Source organism: Dasypus novemcinctus, chromosome 16 (genome assembly GCF_030445035.2).
Source record: "Dasypus novemcinctus isolate mDasNov1 chromosome 16, mDasNov1.1.hap2, whole genome shotgun sequence".
In the NCBI taxonomy this organism is placed as follows: Eukaryota; Metazoa; Chordata; class Mammalia; order Cingulata; family Dasypodidae; genus Dasypus; species Dasypus novemcinctus.
The window spans coordinates 79,950,873-79,973,680 of record NC_080688.1 but is presented as its reverse complement, the minus strand read 5'-3'; the positions used below and the strand labels follow the sequence as shown (position 1 = coordinate 79,973,680).

The 22,808-nt window shown below is 39.1% G+C and overlaps 1 protein-coding gene across 1 annotated transcript in view; it reads left to right on the top strand.

Annotated features, from left to right (window-relative positions):
* The window catches only part of VPS4B (vacuolar protein sorting 4 homolog B), a 35,553-nt gene extending 32,045 nt beyond the window's left edge, over nucleotides 1-3,508 (top strand). The window contains exons 10-11 of the mRNA XM_004452926.5: nucleotides 332-472; nucleotides 2,008-3,508. Of these exons, the coding sequence (XP_004452983.1) occupies nucleotides 332-472; nucleotides 2,008-2,109 (243 nt within the window). The 3' untranslated portion in view covers nucleotides 2,110-3,508. The remainder of the gene's footprint in view (nucleotides 1-331; nucleotides 473-2,007) is intronic.
* Nucleotides 3,509-22,808: the final 19,300 nt, after the last annotated feature.

Genomic DNA, 22,808 nt, shown 5'->3' with positions numbered 1-22,808 from the left:
GTAACTGTTTCTTCTTTTTTAAAAAACTCATTTCCCCCCTGTGATCATATAAATAATTTAGTATAGGAAATTCAAAAATATAGGAAAACATGAAAAAATTTAAAGTCAACCAAAATCTATCCTGTCACTCAGAAGTAGCCACTTTTCAATGTATATTCCTTGCTGTTTTCAAAAGAAATCATTTTAACAAATAGGAAATACATTAACCTTTTTTCAACTTACATGCTGAACTTAAGTTAATTATAATGTTAATTTAATTAAGTTAATGTTAAGTAACTTAATGTTAATTTAATTTGTTCAAATAAGTATTTCAGACTGTTATTTTTTCCAGGTTCATGGACCTTCTCGAGCCAACCCTAACAACATCGTAGATGATCTGCTAACACCTTGTTCTCCGGGTGATCCTGGTGCCATTGAAATGACATGGATGGATGTCCCTGGGGATAAACTTTTGGAGCCCGTTGTTTCCATGGTTTGAAATTTTGTTTGCCTTTTAGAAAAATCTTAAAATGTTATACTTTGTAATTCAGCAAAGTTATGTTAGCTGGAAAATGTTAATGTGATCAGGGAAGTTCATTAAGTGCTATATACTAACTTTAAAAATTATGAGGATTAAACTTAAAATATAAAAATAATTATCTTGGGCTTTAAGGAAAATTTAATTTTAAATGAGAAGTCTGTTTTTCAAAAAACAGTTTTCTGACCCTTTAGCTCTTATAGCTGTCTTCTGTTTTATTTCTATTGTTAGTAAAACTTGAAATGTGAGTGCATTATTATCCCCAAAATACTCAAATACATTGCACTGAAAAGAATTAACCAAAAAAAGTAGGATTAGTGAAGATTTTTTCCTCTGAATCTCAGATTTTTTTAAATATCCCATATTATGTATATAATGTTCATAAATGTTATTTTTCTGTTTTACTTCTCAAGACTCCATGAAGTCTAAATAATGCAGTACTTTTTTAAAAAAATGAAAACTCATTTTTATTACAAGAAGTTAGCTTTCTGTAGTTTATGTTGTAGGAGTTAAAATAATTTTTGAAACTTATTTAGTAAGATATATTATTAAAGGGAGCTTGTGATTGAAAAATTATATTTTATTATGTTTGTTTGTTTTCTTGTACATGAACAATCTCAATTTTTTAAATTATCTGCTTTAGTCAAAGACTTTCGAAGAGCTTCATGGTAGCATTAAGAACAACTTCCAGAGGAGAAATTTTTATATATAATGACATAAATTGATATACATATGTTTATAAATACAGTTGTGTATATGTGTGTGTATATCTATATGTGTTGTTTATATATATTAATTAACTAGAATGCATATCTGCAAAGTTAATCATAAACCCCTTTTTGTTTCAACCCTTGATATATTATTTTTTTAAGTTTTCATACTCTTTCCAGCTTTGGCAAATTTGCAGTAACTTAGAGTGGTTTTTTTACCATTTCCCATCCTGTTTTATAGGAGACATAGTCTAGAAGTTGATTTTTGATTGATCCCTGGTATTTAGCATTTTTTCTTAATATTTCAATCATAATTTTAATGGTTTAGTGAAATGGTACCAGTTAATTTTGACTAAATTGTTATTCTACTGCACATAATAAGTATGGGTGAATGACTATATTCCTTTTGAATTGCACTCAATTGGAAATTTTCTCTCTTGTTTAAAAATAAAACAGTTAAGACCAGAAAGTAGATTGTGAACATATTTTGGAAGGCTGTGATTCTCAGGTTAAGAAGATTATACTTCCAATAAGTACTAAGAAGTGAAGTAAAGGTTTTGATTAGAGTAAGGGGAGTGATTGAAAGTTCCTAAACAGAGGAATGACATGATCAAGGTGTCATTTAGGAAGAATAAGATAGTTTATTGTCATTAACGTATGGCACACTGCAAATATTCAGATTTAACCTTATGTTAAAAATTAGTAATAGTGATGACGATGTGATCATTTTCATTTTTATTAATACTCATCTCCTGCCCCCCCATTTTTTCCCCCTGACAGTCGGATATGTTACGGTCACTATCTAACACAAAGCCTACAGTCAATGAACACGACTTGTTGAAATTAAAGAAGTTTACAGAAGATTTTGGCCAAGAAGGCTAAACCAAAGTGATAAGGAAGAGGTTTACCATATGTATTCTTTCTTTCATAGATATTTTTGCCTGTCTTGGATGTCATTCACATTATTTCCAAACTCTCTTTTGCCACAAGGATACATAGATCTCACTTCAGAGTTGCTTTAAGTTTTATGTTGTAGTTTTCCTCCATTGCCTATTAAATGCTCCTAGTAACAAAAATTACAGAATAATGAGTTATGAAGAAATGAGTGACGAATGACAAATAATAGAAATTACCCAGTAAAAAGCAGATTCCAATTGATTGTGATACAAATATTTAAAATTTTTGTGAATGGTGGTCTTTGCAAAGAGCATCTATCTTTTTTTTTTTTTTTTTTTTTTACTGAAATGAAATAGGATTTCATTTATATTTTGGAAAAAAATCATAAACACCTTTCTTATTATCAAAGTAAAATTTATTTTATTAAAAATTAAAAACGATAGAATCTTTACTCTCAGGGATGGGCAGTAAAACAGTAATGAGCATGATGTTTGGGTCTGAAAGATTTTGAATTGTGTTATAGCCAGTACCCTGGCTATAAAATCGATTTCTGATAGTTGACTTTTTCCTCTGTGTAGATTTAGGTATTTTCTTTAAAAGCAGCAAGCTTTTATATTTTAACTAAATGATACCTTTCACTGTGCAATCTCAAGGAAACGGCTTTGTAAATTAGGCATTGTCTTTACCTTGAGTGAGAAAATTGTATATTTCAGTGTCTTTTTTGGCAAGTTTGACCAAGAAAGGTGGTTTTAAATAAGTATATGATTTTTAAATAACTCATGAAATACTGTAGTGGGAACCTTTGCTAACAGGGAATGGCCTCCCTTTGGATTATGGGAAGTTCCTTCTGTGTAATGTGTGTGCGTGTATGTGTATGTATGTGTGTATATATATAAATAATTTTTTAAGAAAATATAGAATAGCAAAGGTCTTGTCTTTGTAAGTTCAGGGAACAGTTTGTCCTGGCCACACATACGTTATCAGTGTAATGCTTTATGAAACTTTAGAAATGCACGGAGTCTCATTAAAGAATAAAATACAGACATGATATTTTGTTATTTTAGTATCTTTGAATAAATAATCTGAGGGAGGATGTGTGTTAAAATACTTAACATCAACACTAAGTTGTGCCTTGTACATCTTCATTGGCTACACATGAAAAAGATTATTAGCTAGAATTCCTTTAATTACTGTAAAGTTTTATTTTGTAAATGCTATAGAATAACTTGCGTTTTAAGGTGTATTTGCACATTTTACATGTTATGCTATATACCTTTGGCTTTTCTGTACAGATTTGTGTTTTTTTTTATGTTAAATGGAAATTATGGTACTGAATACTCTGTTCTTATGTAAAGTAAATTGATATAACCTGGTATTGACTATATTCTGTGTGTGCTTCTTTATTTTGTGACCTGGGTAGGAGAAAATATTAAATTGATTTAGATGCAAAGAAATCATAAAATATTTTGAATAAGAATATATGCGTGAAAATTCTGTTTTTTAATGATTTTTATGTGAGGATTGGGAATTAACTTGGCAGACCAACACTGGATTCTTTGTGGGTGTCTTATCAATAATTTTTATACTCTGTTAGTCAACATCAGAATTACATCACAGTATTCTTAATTTTAGAGTTAAGTTTATATGATAGTTGAAATCCAGAATTTTTTGCAAATCTGAAGTTTGTTTTGAGGAAGCATTCTGCTTAAATTGATCAAATACACGACCAAATAGGATGTAAGCACAGTGTTATGAGAAGGTGCTACTTTAATCACACTTAATTCTTATATATGCTTTGAACACTTTTTCTAGTAGCCATATTGCTTCCAGCCATAGCTCCATTCTCAGAATTTCTAGTCTAAAACTATTCCTGGAATCCAGGAACTTTGGTTTGCATTTTATTTAAAAGGACCAATTAGCCACTTCCATAGTTAGATATGGAGGCACATGTACCTAACCTGATTGCCATAAATGCTGCCTGACATTGTCATAGGTGAGGTGGCACCGAGTGTCCAGCATTGACATTGTGCTGTTACACAGGTTTGAGCACTTACAGATGCCCTATTCTTCCTTACCTCAATGCCTTCATCTCTAATAGATGCCCTTTCCTCTTTTCTCTGCTGCTTCAAATCCCATATGTCCATCAAGACTTAGCTCATGACCCAGGTAATCTCTTCCAGAAAGAATACCTGAACTGTCCCCATCCTCCCTTTGTAGGAAATTCAAATAAATAATATGAAATTAGCAAGATTACTGGATACAAGGTCAGTAAATAAAAGTTTATTGTATTTCTATATTCTAGCAACACTTTGGAATTGAAATTATAAAACAATAGCAATTAAAGTAGCATCTGAAAGCATCAGGTACCTCAGCATAAATCTGAAAGATGTTTAAGACCTCCACATAGAAAACTACAAAACATTATCAAAAGAAATTAAAGAAGACCTGAATAAGTGGAGGAATGTATCTTGCACGTGTGTTAGAAGATTCACTATTATAAAAATGTCACTTCTAACCAAATTGATTTATAGATTTCATGCAGTCCCAAATCTGAATCTTAATGGTTGCTACAGAGGTATATATATTAATATTTGTAAATACTTGTGAAGCTGTACATTTAAAATTCATAGCCTATGCAATAAATATATATCCAGAAACAAAAACAGATGCTTAATAAGTTACTGATGATTAGGGGAAAAAATATTTTATAGTATATTTCTCCAAACTGGTATCTGTCAATCCATTCATCCATCAATCCATCCATTGATGATCCATCAGAAATCTGAACGTGTACATTGAAAGATATCTAGAATGACTTTCACCATATATTCATTGATATCTGTGAGGAGTGTGAATTGGGTTGATTTTTTTAAATTTTCTTTACCACTTGCCTCCTTCAGGTGTATTTTCAAATGTCACCTTGTCTGGCCATTCTATTTTAAGTTACAGTCCCTCCTGGTGCTCCTTATTTATTGCCATTCCTGGCTTTACTTCTCCAGTAGCACTTACCAATATCTGATGTTCTATGTATTTTACTCAGTTTTCTTATTTATAGTTGTCTCCCACCAGCATGTACATTCCATGAGAGCTAGGTGATTTTGTCTCCTATGTTCGCAACTGTCTCTCTGGTATTTGTGACAGTGCCTGGCCCCTGATGGGTGCTCAGTAAATGTGTGTTAAGTAAAAGAATCTTTGTGCTTTTTGTAAGTTTGAATCCTTTACAGTGTGCATTTATATTTTTATGTCCCTTCCCTCCAAATATTCTTTAAACAAAAAAGAAAAGGAAAATTAGGACTGAAAACATATACACCAAGAAACTAACAGTGACTAAATTTAGGTAGTAGGAATGCAGATATTTAAATTTTTTTCTTTATATTTTCATCTTTAAATTCTTTAATTTTCCAAAATTTAAGAAAAAATTATGGAAAAATTACTGTTGACAGTTAATGATAAATTTGTTCTCCTCCCCAGGACTCCTGTAAAATAACAGCAAATGTTTTTAAAAAAAGCAAAAGAGAGACCGGACAACAAAGATATTCATCAATCTACTGTACTTCGGAGTATATCCCAACTGCCTTCCTGATTTGGGGAATGCCCCTGGCCACCCACTAGAGGAATCAAAGTGGAGAGATCCTTTGACAGTCAGCACTTGGACCCTTGACCTAACCCTGGCTTATCAGATGCTCAGGTCTTTTAATCTTGAACAAATAACACAAAGATGACAGGGCATTAAAAAACTAGGATCTTAGCGGCATTGACAGTGTCTGAGTGGCTCCAGAGGCACCAGCAGTATAGCCTGAGCACCAAAGCTCCTTTGGTCCTCCCAGAAAGGTTCCAGACTTCCCATCGGTTCTGTGAACAACCCAATATTTTTCCAGTAAACTTCTATTCTACTTAAATTGATTAGAGCCAGTTTTTTTTGGTTTGTAAGCAATAACCCGAATTAACTGAGAAATTGGTACTTGTGGTTTCAGTTACAGGTATAACTTGGTGAAATGTGGGGAATTGGCTATCTGGTCTAACTCAGACCGACAGCCATGAAATACCAGTAGGAGTAAAGGAGGAGAATCTGGTAACTTGTGGCTCAGACTAGTGAAACACCATCTTACAATATTGCCTTAGAGTCACAGGGGATGAAGTGCCCATTGAGGGCAAAACGTTAGAGACTTGTCTTGCAGCTGCTATAGAACAATATGGAAAACATCAGGACTCAAGGGTCTGCTGACTGGGATCAAGCCAGGGGTGGAAGCCAGGAATTTTCTATGACTATGCCCAAAGAATTTATTTCTTGCCACCTCAGTGCTAAAGTAACCAAGAGCCAAACTCTTTGATCCTGATGTTTGCCAAATGATTTGAGTTGAATTCTCACATTCACTAAGTTTTTTCTGTGCAAGTAAGGACATTTAGTAGGAAAAGCAGGATCTGAGAATTGTAATGTACAGATTTATGAGAATTTTGAGGACTCTGGGGATCAGCAAATATCTGAAGGATTGTGCATGGGAATAGGTTATACTGGTAATCAGCCAAGAAAGGAGAATCTAATTTTAGGTAAGATTGAATTTATCTGTGGGGGTTCATTTAACAGAGATTCTGGATTCAGTATTTTAGTTTGAACTGCTGGGAGTGGTTCTTTGTTTGCCTGGCTGGTTGAAGAAACTGAAGTCAAGGGTGGACCCACTCTGAAACTCCAGCAGCATAGAATGCCAAAGACAGAACCCAACATCTTTAGAATATAGCAACGCTAGAGTGGCTTTAACATGTGTGAGCCATCACAAAGTCACAGTGTTCTGGAATAGGCCCAGAATACAGTCCTATAACCAAGGCTTTACTAGGTGAAAGAAATATATTCAAAACTGCCTTACTGGCTCTTCTCTGATCTCAGTGGAGCTGGAAAGAGCCTTGGTTTATAGAAGCCAAGCAGTGACAACCAGCACAAACCAAGGGGACTTGAATACCCATTAGACAGTAGGGCTAGTGTGATCATCAGGTCTTTTCCACAGAGATCTTAAGCAATAATTCATTGGTGATGAGGACCTAGGACCAAAATAAATGGCCGCTGAGCTCACTAAGAAGCTATTTTGTTAATATTACCTCCAAAACTCCCAGGTCTGGTGAACAAAAACCTGACTGGAACCACCATGGTAGGCAGAACAACTTACCCGGTTTCCATATGAGTCAGGTCAGAATCTGTCCCCCTTGAAAGAAGTGGAGACTTGTGGTTGATAAAAGATCCTGCAATAACATCACAAGTTCATACTGTGATCTTCCTTTCAGCCTTCCCCAAAGGATTTGAGCTACTTAAGGGAAATCCTCAGGCTTTGAGGGGATTATTAGAGGCTGGCTCTAGGCTACTATTATTTATGGGGAATCAAAAAGACACCATGGTCCATGGTTCCAGAGGGGATTTATCTGGTCAAGTGAAAATGGGATAGTTTTCACCAAAGTCTGTACCCTAGACCCAGTGAAACTGAGTGTCAGTTAATACACCAATTCCTGCCAGTTACCACACCAATTCCCTGAGGCATGAAGTAAAATTAATGTAAAAAGAAGGGGCAAGGAAAAACCCCTGGAACTCCCCCCTCTTACAAACATAGTATATCATGAGTAAATTTTACAACACTAGGGGATATCCCAGAAATTACTGCCACCATCAAGGATGTGAAAGATGCAGGTATGGTAATATGTGCCAGGGGCCCCTTAACTCTTCAGGAGGCACAGTGCAGAAAACAAATGTATTTTAGGGAATATCAGTGTATGCATACTTCAATAATATGGAATTTCAAAAGTTGACAGGACAAGAAAAAAGTTTAATATTATTTAGAGTTTTAAAGGTAATTATAAAAAGTCTAAATGGTGATAAAAGTTGGGAGAAAAAGTGAGGGGTTGATGTAAACTAAATTCTCATCCATCAAAGTAGGAAATACAATAATGTCTAACATCACTATGTCAAGATAATAGTAAAATAAGCAAACATGGACTAACAAATCCAAGTTATCTCAAAATTTTGTCACTTATAAGGCAGGCAGTGCTGGAGGTTCTGAGGGCAGGGAGAGGGAAAAACAGGTGTAATAATGGGGACATTTCCGGGACTTGGGAGTTGTCCTGAATGATATTGCAATGACAGATACAGGCCATTATTTATCTTGCCATACCCTACAAAATTGTGTGGGAGAGAGTGTAAAGAACAATGTAAACTATAATCCATGCTAGTGACAATGCTCCAAAATGTGTTCATCAATTGTAACAAATGTACCACAATAATAATGGATGTTGTTAATATGAGACAATGTGGGAGGTGTAAGGAGCGGGGCATATGAGAATCCCCTTTATTTTTTATGTAACATGTAATCTAAGTGTCTTTAAAAAAAATAAATATTATATTTTTTAAAAAAGCAGGCAATGCTGAAAGGGAAATGTGTAGCTCTAAATGCTTACATTAATAAAGCAAGCAGAAGGAAGGAAATAGCAAAGATTAGAGAAATGAAATCGAGAATTTTTTAAAAGCTGCTAGAATTTTGATAAGAGATTGCATTGAATTTGTAGATTGCTTTGAGTAATACTGTCATCTTAACAATATTAAATTTTCCAGCCCAGGTGTCTGTGGGTCAGGAATTCAGGAAGGGGTTGGCTGGGCAGTTTGTGTGTGGTTAGACAGTGGCCAGGGCTGGAACTGCAGAGGCTGAAGCAGCTGGGGGCCGGGTGAACATCTCTTCCTGTGAAGTCTTGGCCTCTCCGAGTGGTCCCTGCGTGGGCTAGTTTGGGCTTCCTCACAGCATGGCGGCCTCAGGGAAGTCAGACAGCTTATGTGGCGGCTGGTAACCAGAGGCTTCAAGCACAAGCATTCCAGTGAGCAAGGCAGAATCTGTATCACCATTTATGACCTAACCACGAAGTCAGATGGTGTCATTGCTGCCTTACTCTATTGGTTGAAACAGTCACAAAAAGCCCACTCGGTTTCAAGGGGAAAGGACACAGAGCCCACCCATCCATGGCAAGGATGTCAAAGTCCAGAAGGAAGAGCATGAGAGTTGGAAAATATCATGGCCATGTTTGGAAAAGAAAATGCCACAAGAACCAAACCTAGAAGAGGATGAAAGTGCTTACTCCTGGGGGGTGGAATTGGAGATGAGAAGGGCTTGAAGGTAAGGAACTGTTGATTTACAGTATTAGCCCACTATATTTATTTTTTTCCCTCCTCCTCCCCGCCACCCTGTTGTTTTTTGCTGTCTGTGTACATTCGCTGTGTGATCTGCATCTGTTTTTCTTTTTGTCTTCTCATTTTTCTCTTCTAGGATACACTGGGGGGCAATCCCAGGGACCTCTGATGTGAAGAGAAGTTCCCTGTCACTTGCGCCACCTCAGTTCCTGGTTTCTGTTGTGCCTCACCTTGACTCTCCCCTTTGTCTTTTTTGTTGCATCATCATCTTGCTGCCTGACTCACTTGCACAGGCACTGGCTCACCGTGCGGGCACTCAGCTCACCATGTGGGCACACTTTTTTTTCCCCCAGGAGGCACCAGGGATCGAACCAGGTCCTCCATATGGTAGGCAGAAGCCCAATCACTTGAACCACATCCGCTTCCCCCATAGCCCACTATAGTGTTTATTTTTTTATATCCATATGTAGCTATTTGATTAAAAAATAAAATGGAAATTAAAACATCATAATCACCACAAAGACAAAACTTTGCAGGACTTTTTAAAAAAGTATACAATATTATCCAAACTAAGATATATGCATGAAGAAAAAAAATTTAAAAAATGGCAGATACCTAGTTTTATTGAGCTTTAAATGTACTTGGCTCTGAGCCTGTAATGGTTCTGTGCACAAGAAACTGACAGCTTACATCTTATCTGTTTCATGCACAACATGCCACACTAAAAGCCATAGTTTTTTAGAACAACCTCCATTTATTATTTCCCATGACTGCAACTTAGGCAGAGCTCCATGGAGGTGGCTTCTGTTCCCCACAGGGTGGGCTGGGGCGGCTTAACTAGAGCTGCGGAATCCAAGATGGCTTCCTTGACACGTCTGGTGTCCCACACTGAGCCTCTCTCTTCCAGTCCGAGTTTCCTTACCTGGCAGCTTAATCCCAAGAGTGCATAAAGTCTCTTCCAGCGTAGGCTCAGAAATAAGGCATTGACACTTTTACCACATTTTATTGGTCAAAGGAAGTCACAGGTCCAGACCAGATTCAAGGGATAAAAAATAGATTCTAGCTCTGGGTAGGGGGGGAGTAACACGTACAAAAAGAAATGGGAGGAATCGGCGGTGACAATCTACCAACATGGTGAAGCATCACTACCAAGTTACTTGCTCACAGCAAAGGGGAAGACTCTGCAGTGGAGAGTCATGGCTGTCACGAACCGTGACCAAGGAATCAAATTGAACACCACAAATTGGAGAGTGGGTACTCTAAAATGATGTGCCTCCTGGTGGGATGGAATACAAATACGCTTCTGAAGTGTTTAGACCAAAAACGTTTACTCAGAATCTAATCAAGCCATGAACCTGGCAGGTTATAGGAAAGCCTGGGTAGAGAGAAATTACACCAGGAACCAATCAGTCAAAGGAGAATGTGGAACATTCTGCAAGGCTTGGTCTCTTCAAAAGTCAATGTCTACGGCGGACTTGGCCCAGTGGTTAGCGTGTCCGTCTACCATATGGGAGGTCCCTGGTTCAAACCCCGGGCCTCCTTGACCCATGTGGAGCTGGCCCGTGCGCAGTGCTGATGCGCATAAGGAGTGCCCTGCCACGCAGGGGTGTCCCCTGTGAAGGGGAGCCCCTCACGCAAGGAGTGCGCCTACGTAAGGAGAGCTGCCCAGCGCGAAAGAAAGTGCAGCCTGCCCAGGAATGGTGCCGCACACACGGAGAGCTGACACAACAAGATGACACAATAAAAAGAAACACAGATTCCCGTGCCGCTGACAACAACAGAAGCGGACAAAAACGACGCAGCGAATAGACACAGAGAACAAACAACCGGGGGGAGAGAAATAAATAAATAAATAGATCTTTAAAAAAAAAAAGTCAATGTCATTAAAAAAAAAATGGTTTGGGGAACTCTTCTGGGTGAAAAGAAACTGAACCCCAAATAACATATGAACCTTGATCGAATCCTAGTTTGAAAAAAACAAGAGCAAGAAAAGGCAATTTGAGGACAACTGAAGAAGTAGCAATATGGACTGGATATCAGATAATATAAAATTGTTACCATCTTGGGTGTAATAACAGTATTGCGGTTATGTTGGAAAATATCCTTGTTTTTAAGAGATACTAGCTGAACGAAGTCTGCACATACTGGGAGGGAGGTGAAGTGCCAGGATGTCTACAACTTACTTTGAAATCATTCAGTAAAGAAGTACCCATCTACACAATCACACCCACTAAAAGCAAATGTGGCTAAAATAAATGACCAAGGGACTAAGGGTCACGTCTGGAGGAGGGGAAACTTGCAGCCACTTTTTAAAAACATGCAGTGGTGGAATCCATGACTGATTGATCTTGCTAAATCCCATGCATGGATAATTTAGGACCAAGGATATTGTATTGGACTGTCCTTGTTCAGTGTGCCAGGCTGCCATTCTGGGCTGTAATGCCCTGGCATTTGAACATGGGTAATTTTTGACATGGGTGTAGTTGAGTCTTGGAAAGTTGCCAGACTCTAAGAGCTTTATTTTGAATCCTATTTCCTAAAGACTTCCATAAAATTGTAAGTGGATTCTTAAGGGAATTATTTACAACCTAAGACATTACATGTTGCAATTAAGAACACAAAAACCTTTTAAAACTCATTAGGAAATTGTGATTACTTTAAAAAGTGCCAGATGCAAAAAATGCTCTAGATTATTAAATAAAAATATTAAAACTGAAAATGAAAGAAATTGTTAGTTGCCACATCAGCGTAGGAAGAGTGACATTAAACATGGTTAACAAGGTATGCTGTGGGCGCAACCCCAGCCAATCAGAAGGGCTGTCGGCTATCAACAGCTCTTAATCTTCAAGGTGTTATGTCTAGAATCTTAGTAAAAGCACATATACACACATGCATGCATCTTTCCTCTAAAAGTTTCACAGAATAGTTTCCTTAGCTTTCTTTTGCCATAGGTTTAATTACAAAGGTGAGAACAGCCTTTGGCAACTTTTTTTTATCACACTTAGACGAGTCTTCAACTTTTAGGGGATATTGAAATCTAAGGTCCTCCCTAGTGAATTTCAGTTCAAAAACCCGGGTCGACAAGACATACATTTCTGCATTACCTTTAATTAAAATTTCAGCCAAATCTTCTATGCTGTCAAGAAATTCACCATCACTCTTTATTAAGCTTCTTCCTCAAAGAATAGCACCAAAGTCCAAGAGGCTTCTGCAGTGCTCAGATCAGGGGATGAGCCTCTAGTCCATCAGCGTCAACATCTTTACTATCCTAATCTATAGATGTCCCTCGGCTCTCCCTTTCCATACCAGGAACGGAGTATGAGAACCTACGCCAAGGCTTAAACCACAGGGCCTCTGAGGTTCACCACCTGCCATCCCCTCAGAGGTTCTCCCACCTCTTTGCCATGCTGCCACCAACAGGTGCGTGAGTGGCTCCAACCCCTGGGCCACCAATGTCTTTTTAAGATGGAAATCTGTCCCCATTCCTGCCCATAGCCTTCAGAGACCATCCTCTCTTACCGCTCTTAACGGTATTTAATGTCTTCAGTGACATTAGGGAAAAGGATTTGTTGGTAGGAGGAGCCAGGAGAAAGCAAAGTATTTTATAGGCAGTTATGCCTTGCCTGTTTACTCAACAAAATGGCCTGGCAGCCTTTACACAACAGGGAAGAGAAAATGTAGAGAGAAAAAATTAATATCTCCATAAATCCTTCCATGGTAATTTTAGGTGGCCCCAAGAAAATATCTCCCGAGAAAAATGTAGAGCCAAATGTTAATGGCAGCCATCTCATAGTGATGGAATTATGGGTAATTTTATATTTCTCATAATCTTATTTTCTAAATTTTAGGAAGTGAACATTTATTATTTTTTATATTGTATTCAATAATTTACATAGGTGAAGAATAAAGTGATAGCCTACTTTAGGGTAATGGCAATGGGAATGTAACCCCATTACAAAACTCTTCATTTTTAAGATGATCTGACTGCATATTTTTATTTTTTTTATCATGGACTTCTTGCATTAATTTTGGTTTATTAAAATATTGTCTTAAAATAGTATCTTAGGGAAGTGGATGTGGCTCAAGTGATTGGGCTCTTGTCTACCCTTTGGGAAGACCCAGGTTTGATCCCTGGGGCCTCCTGGTAAAGTTGTGCTGAGTGTGTGGTGAGCAACACAGCAAGATGATGATGCAACAAAAGAGAGACCCAGGACAGAGTCAAGACGAGATGCAACAGAAACCAGGAACTGAGGTGGCACAAGTGACAGGCAACCTCTCTCTCATATCAGAGGTCCCCAGGAATCCTGGTGAAGCCTAGAAGAGAAAATGAGAAGAGAACACAAAAAAGAAGAAAAAAAAACATGCACAGCGAATGGACACAGACAGCAAAAACAGCAGAGTAGGGTAGGGGGAGAAAAAAATAGTATCAAGATTACTAAGTTTCTTTGGTGCCCCCTTAAATTTTGTGCCTCATTCACCTCTCCCTAGCCTGGTCCTTGCAACTATTTATAGACCAGAAGTAATGCCAAGCTTGGTGACTTGTCAAATTGAGGAGCATATGTTTTTCCACTATAGCTCTTTGGGAAAGAGCTTCTGGATGATGTGCAAGGCAGGTCTGTCTAATCAGTACTCCATGAAGCACCAAAGGGACAGCCTTTGGGATTTCTTTAATTATTCTTGAATTATAACAAATGGTTTAGATGATGTGGGGAATGGGAGTGTAGCTGGATCTAGAATCTGACTAGGTTTTATTTTACCTTTTGTATAATTCAAATCCTAAAACTTGAGGGAAGTACAATTCACACCAAGATTTCCTGGTACCTAAGAAGGGAAGTTGTGGGGAAAGGATTGTGTGATTTGTTGTTGAGGATTGAATCATGCCTCATAAGAGGCATGTTAGGGTCCCAACTCCTGGTCCTCTGGGTGGGAACCCATTTGTAAATGGGACCTTTGAAGATGTTATTAGTGAAATGCCCAACCTGAATGAGGGCGGGCCTTCACCAGTGTGGCTGAAATCCTTCTACTCAAAGGAAGTGGAACCTAGAGAAGCCTTGGGGAGCTGCCAGGAGCTGGAAGTCAACGGGACCTGGAAGAGAGAGAAGATGCCATATGCATTGCCATGTGACAGAAAAGTCAAGGACCAAACAGTGCCAGAAGCAAGCCCCAGAATGACACCGTCTTCAGTGGGAAAACCTTGCCTTGTGGATGCCTCATATTTTCATTTCCCCTACCCCCAAAACTGTGCGCCAATGAATTCCCATTGTCTAAGCCAACCCATTGTATGGTATTTGTTTTACCAGCCAGCAAACTAAAACATATATGTTTTCACAGAAGCAGACAAGAGATAAGTTCGGGGGCAAGATGTTTATTACAGATCAACACCTGCAAAAGGAAGAGAAAGGAAGCAGAAGCAGGAAGAAGAGGTCAAAGATAAAGTTTAGATCTTATATAACCTGATACAATCATCAAAATTAAGAATTAACCTTGGTACAACCCTATTAACCAAACTACAACTTTATCTGGATTTCTCCAGTTTTCCACTAATGCCTTTTTCTGTTCTGGGACTCAATCCAGGATCCCACATTGCATTTATTTATTTTTCATTTTTTAAAGACTTATTCTATATATTTCTCTCCCCTTCTCCCCCACCCCCCCTTGTTGTTTGCTCTCTCTGTCCATTTGCTGTGTGTTCTTCTATGTCTCGTTGCATTATCCGGCGGCACTGCGAAACTGCATCTCTTTTCCTGCGTCATTTTGCTGCATCAGCTCTCCAGGTGTGCTGCGCCACTTCTGGGCAGGCTGTGCTTTTTTTCCACAGGGCGGCTCTCCTTGTGAGGCATATACCTTGTGCATGGGGCACCTCTACACGGGGGCACCCCTGCATGGCACTCTTTTCCCGTGACAGCACTGTGTGTGGTCAGCTCACCATGTGGGTCAGGAGGCCCTGGAGATTGAACCCTGGACCCTCCATATGGTAGACAGATGCTCTATCAGTTGAGCCACATCTGCTTCCCTTATTGCATTTAATCGTCATGTTTCTTAGATTCCACTGATCTATGATATTCCCTCAATCTGTCCTTGTCTTTCATGACCTTGACAATCTTGAAGAGCATTGGTCAGGTACTTTGTAGCATGTCCCTTGATTTAGATTTGGTTTCTCTTGATTAACTAAGGATATGGATTTGGGGGAAATATACCACAGAGGTGACGTTCTCATCACATCAAATCAGGAGATACAAAATAGCAATATGTCTCATTAATAGTGATGCAATTAACCTTGACCACTAGGTTAAGGTGGAATCTGCCAGGTTTATCCACATTCTATTCATTAGATGCTAGTTACCAAATCCAGCCTACACTTGAAGAGGAATTAAACTCCACCTCCTGGAAGGAAAGTATAACAGCATTTGTGGACATATGTAAAAAACCCCACAGGGAAGCAGATGTGGCTCAAGCGATTGGGTGCTACCATATGGGAAGTCCTGGGTTCGATTTCCGGAGCCTACCGGTGAAGGTGAGTTGGCCTACACAGAGAGCTGGCCTGCATGAAGAACTGACGCAACAAGACGAGGCAACAAAAAAGAGACACAGAGGAAAGACTGAGAGACACAACAAACCAGGGAGCTGAGGTGGTTCGAGGGATTGAAAGGTTCTCTCCCACATTGGGAGGTCCTGGAATCAGTTCCCGGTGTTTCCTAAAGAGAAGACGAGAAGAGAAGACAAGCAGACACAGAAGAATGCACAGCAAATGGACACAGAACAGATACCGAGCGCAAGCGGCAAGGTAGGGGGTGGGGAATAAGTAAATAATATAAATCTTTAAAAAATAAACAAAAATATCACAGCTTCTAATAAACTTTTTGGGGCAAATACACATTAAGGCTAGGCAATATCCTGTTTCTTCTTAAAGTTTTGCCCACTCGTTTTAACAGGCACTTGTTGATGTTGCCTGAAGGAACAATTGTTCCTTAGTCTTCTGATAGTGGTTTTCAATCTTCCTTGTTCTTTCTACATTTGTTAATTGAAATTCTTTGTAAGGAAGAGTTGCCCCTTTTCCCCTATTTCCAATCCTGTTTTGTTTTTTAATTTAGAGTTTAACATTATAAACAGAATCAAGAAAGTAAGATCTGTATTATTTCTTTCGAATGTTAATATATGAGTGTGGAATTTTAGATTATTTTATGAATCCCAAAAAGAGAAAGATTATGTTTGTAAACTAATCTATCCCTCTGGGTGTGATTCCCTTTGATTGTATTAAATTCATTTGAGGGAAGTGGACTTGGCTCAATGGATAGGGCATCCACCTACCACATGGGCGGTCCACAGTTCAAACCCCGCGCCTCCTTGACCCGTGTGGAGCTGGCCCATGTGCAGTGCTGATGTGTGCAAGGAGTGCCGTGCCACGCAGGGGTGCCCCCCACGTAGGGGAGCCCCATGCGCAAGAAGTGCACCCCGTAAGGAGAGCTGCCCAGCGCGAAAGAAAGTGCAGCCTGCCCAGGAATGGCGCTGCACACATGGAGAGCTGACACAACAAGGTGATGCAACAAAAAGAGACACAGATTCCAGTGCCGCTGACAACAACAGAAGCAGACAAAAGAACACGCAGCAAATAGACACAGAGAACAGACAACTGGTGGGGGGGGGGGGAGGGGAGAGAAATAAATAAATCTTTAAAAAAGAAAAATAAATAAATAAATAAATTCATTTGAGGGGCCTTTGACTAGATTACCTGTTAGGATTGCTGCAGAGCTTTTCATTGGTCTACATTGGGGAGACTTGACTCAGGTTGAGTCCCTGCCCCCTTGCTGGGTCTGATATAAAAGAAGAGTCAGAGGAAAAAGGAAAAGAGAGCTCTGTCATTTTTCATCCTGTCATTTGACAGAAAGGAGAAGGTTCAAACACTGAGGCCCTCAGAAGAGAGGAGCATTTGCCTGATAACTTACAGCGGACCTTGGGCACAGCCGAGACTGATACAGGAAGCCCTGAGAGACAAGCCCTATGCCAGCCTGCAGCTGAAACTGGGGAGAAAGTAGAGCAGCTGAGCATGAGAGAGGAGGCTCTGAGGGGAAGGAGAAAACTGGGCAGAGATCAGCAGCCATCTTGCTTCACCATGCGACAATATGCCGGAATCAACAGTAGCTGACTTTGGTGGGAAAGCATCTCTGATGATGCCTTGGTTTGGGCTTTTCATGGCCTTGGAACTGTAGGCTTTTACCCCAGGTAAAGCTCCTTTATAAAAGCCAACAGGTTTCTGGCACTTACCTTCGGCAGCTCTTTGGCAAACTAATGCAATGAGGTGAAACAAATTTAAATGGACTTTTTTTTGGTCCAAAAAGACACACCATTCACAAATGGGGCAAATAGTTCCTAAAGGTGATGATGAAGAAATAATTAACACATTTGCACTCATTTTATTTGAAATATGATTTGCTCTGAAAGTCATAATTGATGGCAAAATGCTAAAACCATAATGTGTAATTATCAATACTTAAGTGGAATTCACACCAAAATAAAAGAAATAAGTTTGAAACCGAAAGAATTATTTGAAAGAAGATTGAATTAAAAAGCCAATAGAGAGAATGGAAGATGATACTTCATGTATGTAGCATTATTATGAATAAGGTTAATTGGGAACATATGGAAATGAATAGAGTTAAGAGTATGGAAATGAAGAGTTGAGTGTAACACATTATAATGAGTATAACTACCACTGCTGATTTATAAATGTGATTGTGGCTGAAAGGGATAGTATATGGAAGTAAATCTCACTTGAAAGGGAAGTAGAGAATAATCTAGGGTATATATAACATAGTGATTCTAATGTGGATAAAGATTGTGATTAACAGTATAAAATAAGAATGCTTTTCTTTTTTTTCCTAACCATGATCAATAGTTTACATTATAGTTTACATTTTGTAATGCACATTTTTTAGGTTTTGGCAAAATGTATAACGGCCTGTATCCATCATTGTAATGTCATTGTGAAAAATTTCAGCGTCCCCCAAATGCCCATGTTACACCTATTCTTCCCTCTCCTTCCCCTCTAGTGACCGCTGCCTTTATATCAATGTTACAAGATCTTCCATTGTTAGAATAATAATGTCTATTTTACTCCATAGCTGCATGCCCTCCTTATGTTTGTTCATTCCTCAGTCTTGAGGATTTTAAGACGGTGATACCCACTCTGTTTCTGATTGAGAGGGGAAGAATGCTCTTCTTTTACAAAGTGCTAGTAGTATGGTGATACATGGGAAAATTAAAATGAATGTAACTTATGGACAATAGTTAACAGTAATATTGTAATACTTTGCAGCAATGGCAAGACAATATGTTTTCAATACTAAGGGACAATAATAGCGGATATAAGAGGATTTGGGATTTTTCCTTGTGGAGTAATGAAAATGTTCTGAAACTGACTGAGGTGATGACAGCACAAGTCTGTGATGAAAATGAAAGCCACTGAGTGTACACTTAGAGTGGGTTGTGCAAAGCATGGGGCTGTATAACACAGGGAATCCAGTGGTGGATGATAGACTGTGGTTAACAGGACAAACACAAGAACGTTTTCTCCCGAATGATAACAAATATATAATACTAACATACAGTGTTAATAATTGGGTGGCTTGGGGGAAAAATACATCAAATATAAGATACAGGCTATGGTTAGTAGTAATATTTTGATAATGCTTTCATAGTTTGTAACAAATGTTTCACGACTGCATGGTGCTGGAGGTGGATAGATGAGGGTCTTGTATGATGATATGCATGTTTGCTTTGTAAATTCACAAATTTTAATACATAGTTATTTTTATGTATGTTCATGTATGAATACTTCAATAACATTTTATTAAAAAAAAAAAGCCAATTAAAGCCCATGGAACCATTAGGGTTTTACAGATATTTTACAAAGAGGCACAAAAAATCCAGTTGCTGAGACATTCATGAAGAATGACATCAGAGTTATTTGCTTAGAAATCTAAGAAGGTAGCTCAGGTACCACTTTCCAATGAACTACAACTTACATTCAGGAACTGAAGACCAGTTCATAGTACAAGTAAGCTAGCTATTTTTTATTGCAACTTGAGGAACGCACAGTTACTGGTAACATGGCCATTCTTTTGATATCTAGGCAATTTCGACCTAGTGATGAAATGAATTGAAAATGCTTCCTCTCCCCCCAGTTTCACTGCTGACAAACACAACTGTGACAGTTTGACGTTCTTTTATGAATCCCCAAAAGAGAGCGACTGTTTTTGAACGAATCCATTCCTCGGGGTGGGAGAGCCTTCTGATTGGACGACGCCAGGGACGTGACGCAGCGTGGGTCTCCGCCTCTTGCTGGGTGTGATATAAATGGAGACACGCAGAGGAAAAGGAAGCCACCCTGATCCTTTGCATGTCTCTGATCGCAGGCCACGTCGGAGAGAGGACTGCTGGAAAGCAGAGAAGTCCCAAAGGTCAGAGAGGGCCCAGAGTCTGGACCCAGCAGGGCAAAGGGGCAGGGAAAAAGGCCCCTAAGAGGCTGGGCAGCTCAAGGCCCCGGAGAGGAGCCCTGCCGTGTGCCTGAGCGCGCACAGCTGAACTCGGGGAGAAAGCAGGGCAGCCAGCCGGCGAGGAGGCCGGGAAGGAAGCCTGGTTGTCCGCAGCTGAGCTCCAGGAGCTGGGCTCTGAGAGACGGTGAGCCTGGAGGGGAAGGCAGAGAAGTAGGCAGCGATCCCGCTATCCCTGCCACGTGTCAGGACACCAGGATCACCAGCAGCTGACCTTGGTGAGAAAGCATCTCTGGTGGTTGCTCAATTGGGACATTTCACAGCCTCGGAACTGTAAGCTTTCACCCTAAATAAAATCCCCATAATCAAACCCAACCCATTTCTGGTACTTTGTATTGGCAACCCTTTGGCAAACTAAGACAACTATCACTGAACTTTATAAAGCCTGGAAGGATTTCTTTGTAAATAAATGTGGCTTGGAATTTAAGTTTTAGGTAGAAATGTATCCTAACGAAGCAGCTGCAAAAACAGGAAATAATTTTGGAGGAGGATCACAGAAGAAGGCGCCTGTGCCAGAATGTGAACCGGTGAACCGATACATTGCTTCCCTCCTACTCTGAAACCTACCAGCTGAACTGTACCGTATGCTTAGTGAAGTAGTACAATTTGTAGATTACGTAACGTTTAATTGTTCTATTTGAAATTATTTCATGGGGTGACATGGGAGCTGCTTAAAAACAACTGTTATTACATGCTGAGGTACAATGAGGGGAAAAATCTTCAAGATAATAAACGAGTTTGGATCCAATTTTTTTTAAAGCTGTGAATTAGACCCCTAAAATTGCTTACTTGTCTAATTTCTAAGATATTTTAATTAACTTTCACACAAGAAGCAAGTGTGATATTTTTAAACAATGGCTGATAAGAATTGAAGGGCAGAAGCAAAAGTGAGAGGCTTGGACGAACCAAGTGCCTGCAGCAGGGGCTCATAGCCTTCTTTGTTCCACTTTGCCAGTCAGGTGAAAGCCACCAACCCCCTACTAAGCCCACACTATACTGTGTATTATTTAATAAATAGATCACACCTGCACCAACGCGTCCCCATAAGATTAATGTTTTCTTGGACCCCCTGAAATCTTTCCACAGACCCCTCTGTGGGCCCCTAGTTACGAATCCCTGCCTACACTGATGACCTTGACATTGAAATTCCGTAATGACAGTAAAAATTTGATATTGGTGTTTTGAATTTTATTTTTGCAGCAAGAGAAAATCCCACTTCTATCAAAGGGTTAGAAAAGGCCATGTAGCTTTTTCCCCTAGTGTTCCTGGGACACCCACCCTTGCAACTGCCCGGCATCCTCTGAGGAAGACCAGGCTGTCTGTGGAGAAGTTCACGTGAAGAACGGATCCTCCGGGCCACAGCCCCAGCTGAACTCCCAGCCACCAGCTAACTCCAACAGCCTTGTGAGCAAGCCCCTTGAAAGAGCATCCCCCAGTGCAGCGCCCAGCCGACACCTCAGGGAACAGGGTCCAGTCGCCCATGTTGGGTCTGAAAGGTAGATTCCTGAGAAAAAGAAATGATGATGGTTGTTTGAAGCCACTGAGTTGTGGAGTGATTTGTTATGAAGCAATAGATGATTGAAACACTATTCTATCTTTAACTTTCTGCCATTTTGTTTTCATAACAGCAATAACTGAGTGAAACAGCAATTTCCTCATGTTAAATGCCTATAATCACACTTTGAATGAACATGCATATGTTTTATTTTTAAATAATCATTTCAAATCTTAATATTTTGTATATTTGATATCAAGTATAAATGGATTGATGTTTCATACATTTCTTTTTTGATTGTTTGCAGATTTCACAGAGCATTGCTTGTGGCCAATGCTTATTATTGTTGCTTTGATCTGTGGGAAAAATATATTTTGTATACAAAATAAAATCTGGGGAAACAAATGTGGCTCAACCCATTGGGCTCCCATCTATCATATAGGAGTCCAGGAGTGCCGCCCTGCATGGGAATGCCATCCAGTGCAGGAAAGTCATCCCACGCAAGAGTGCTGGCCAACACTGACAGCTGGCATAGCAAGATGACGCAACAAGAGACACAGAGAGAAAATAAGAAAACGTAGCAGAACAGGGAGCTGAGGTGGCGCAAGAGAATAATCACCTCCCTCCCACTCCGGAAGGTCCCAGATCAGCTCCCAGAGCTGCCTAATGAGAATACAAGCAGACACAGACGAACACACAGCGAATGGACACAGAGAGCAGACAACGGGGGGACCATGGTGAGGGGTTGAAATAAAATAAAATAAAAAGAAAAAATGAAATCTGGAGATTCTAAAAAAAAAAAAAATCCAATAATAAATAGGGTATCACTCAAAGTTGATCACTTTGGGTCATTTTTTTCCAGGTGTTTAAAATACTTCCTTTTAATATATTTATCCAAATTTTTATTTTTTCAGGAAATATTTTTGAATTCTATTTAAAAATATTTCTTCCTTATTTATGTTTTCTTCTTCAGATATTCCCATTTTACATGTGTTGGATTTCTTTTGCCTGTCTTCTCTTTTTTTTCTTTTCTCCTTTAAATCCTTTCTTTGTTTTATTTCCATTATTTGCTTTTCTCATTTCTTTCTTCACTGTTTCTCACTGGGTTTTCCGTAGAGTCTATTCTCCTTTGTGTTGCTTTCATTTTCATTGTCATTTCTATGATTTTTTTTTCAGGAGGTACTGGAGATTGAACCCAGGACCTCGTACATGGGAAGCAAGTGCTCAATCACTTGAGCTACATCCACTCCCTCTACGATGGTTTTTACTCACTTACTCCTTTCCTAATTTCTGCCATCTCACCTCTCATCTCCTCCTGTCATTTCACCATTCTTCCCTGACTCATTTCATTGTAGTCTTCCTTCATAAGTAACTGCTTCACTAGATTTTCATAAATCATAGTGAAATATTTAATCATCACAAACTTAAGGTCTTTTACGTTTATTTTCCTGAGTGTTGATCTGTTTCTAAGTCTTCCTCCTCT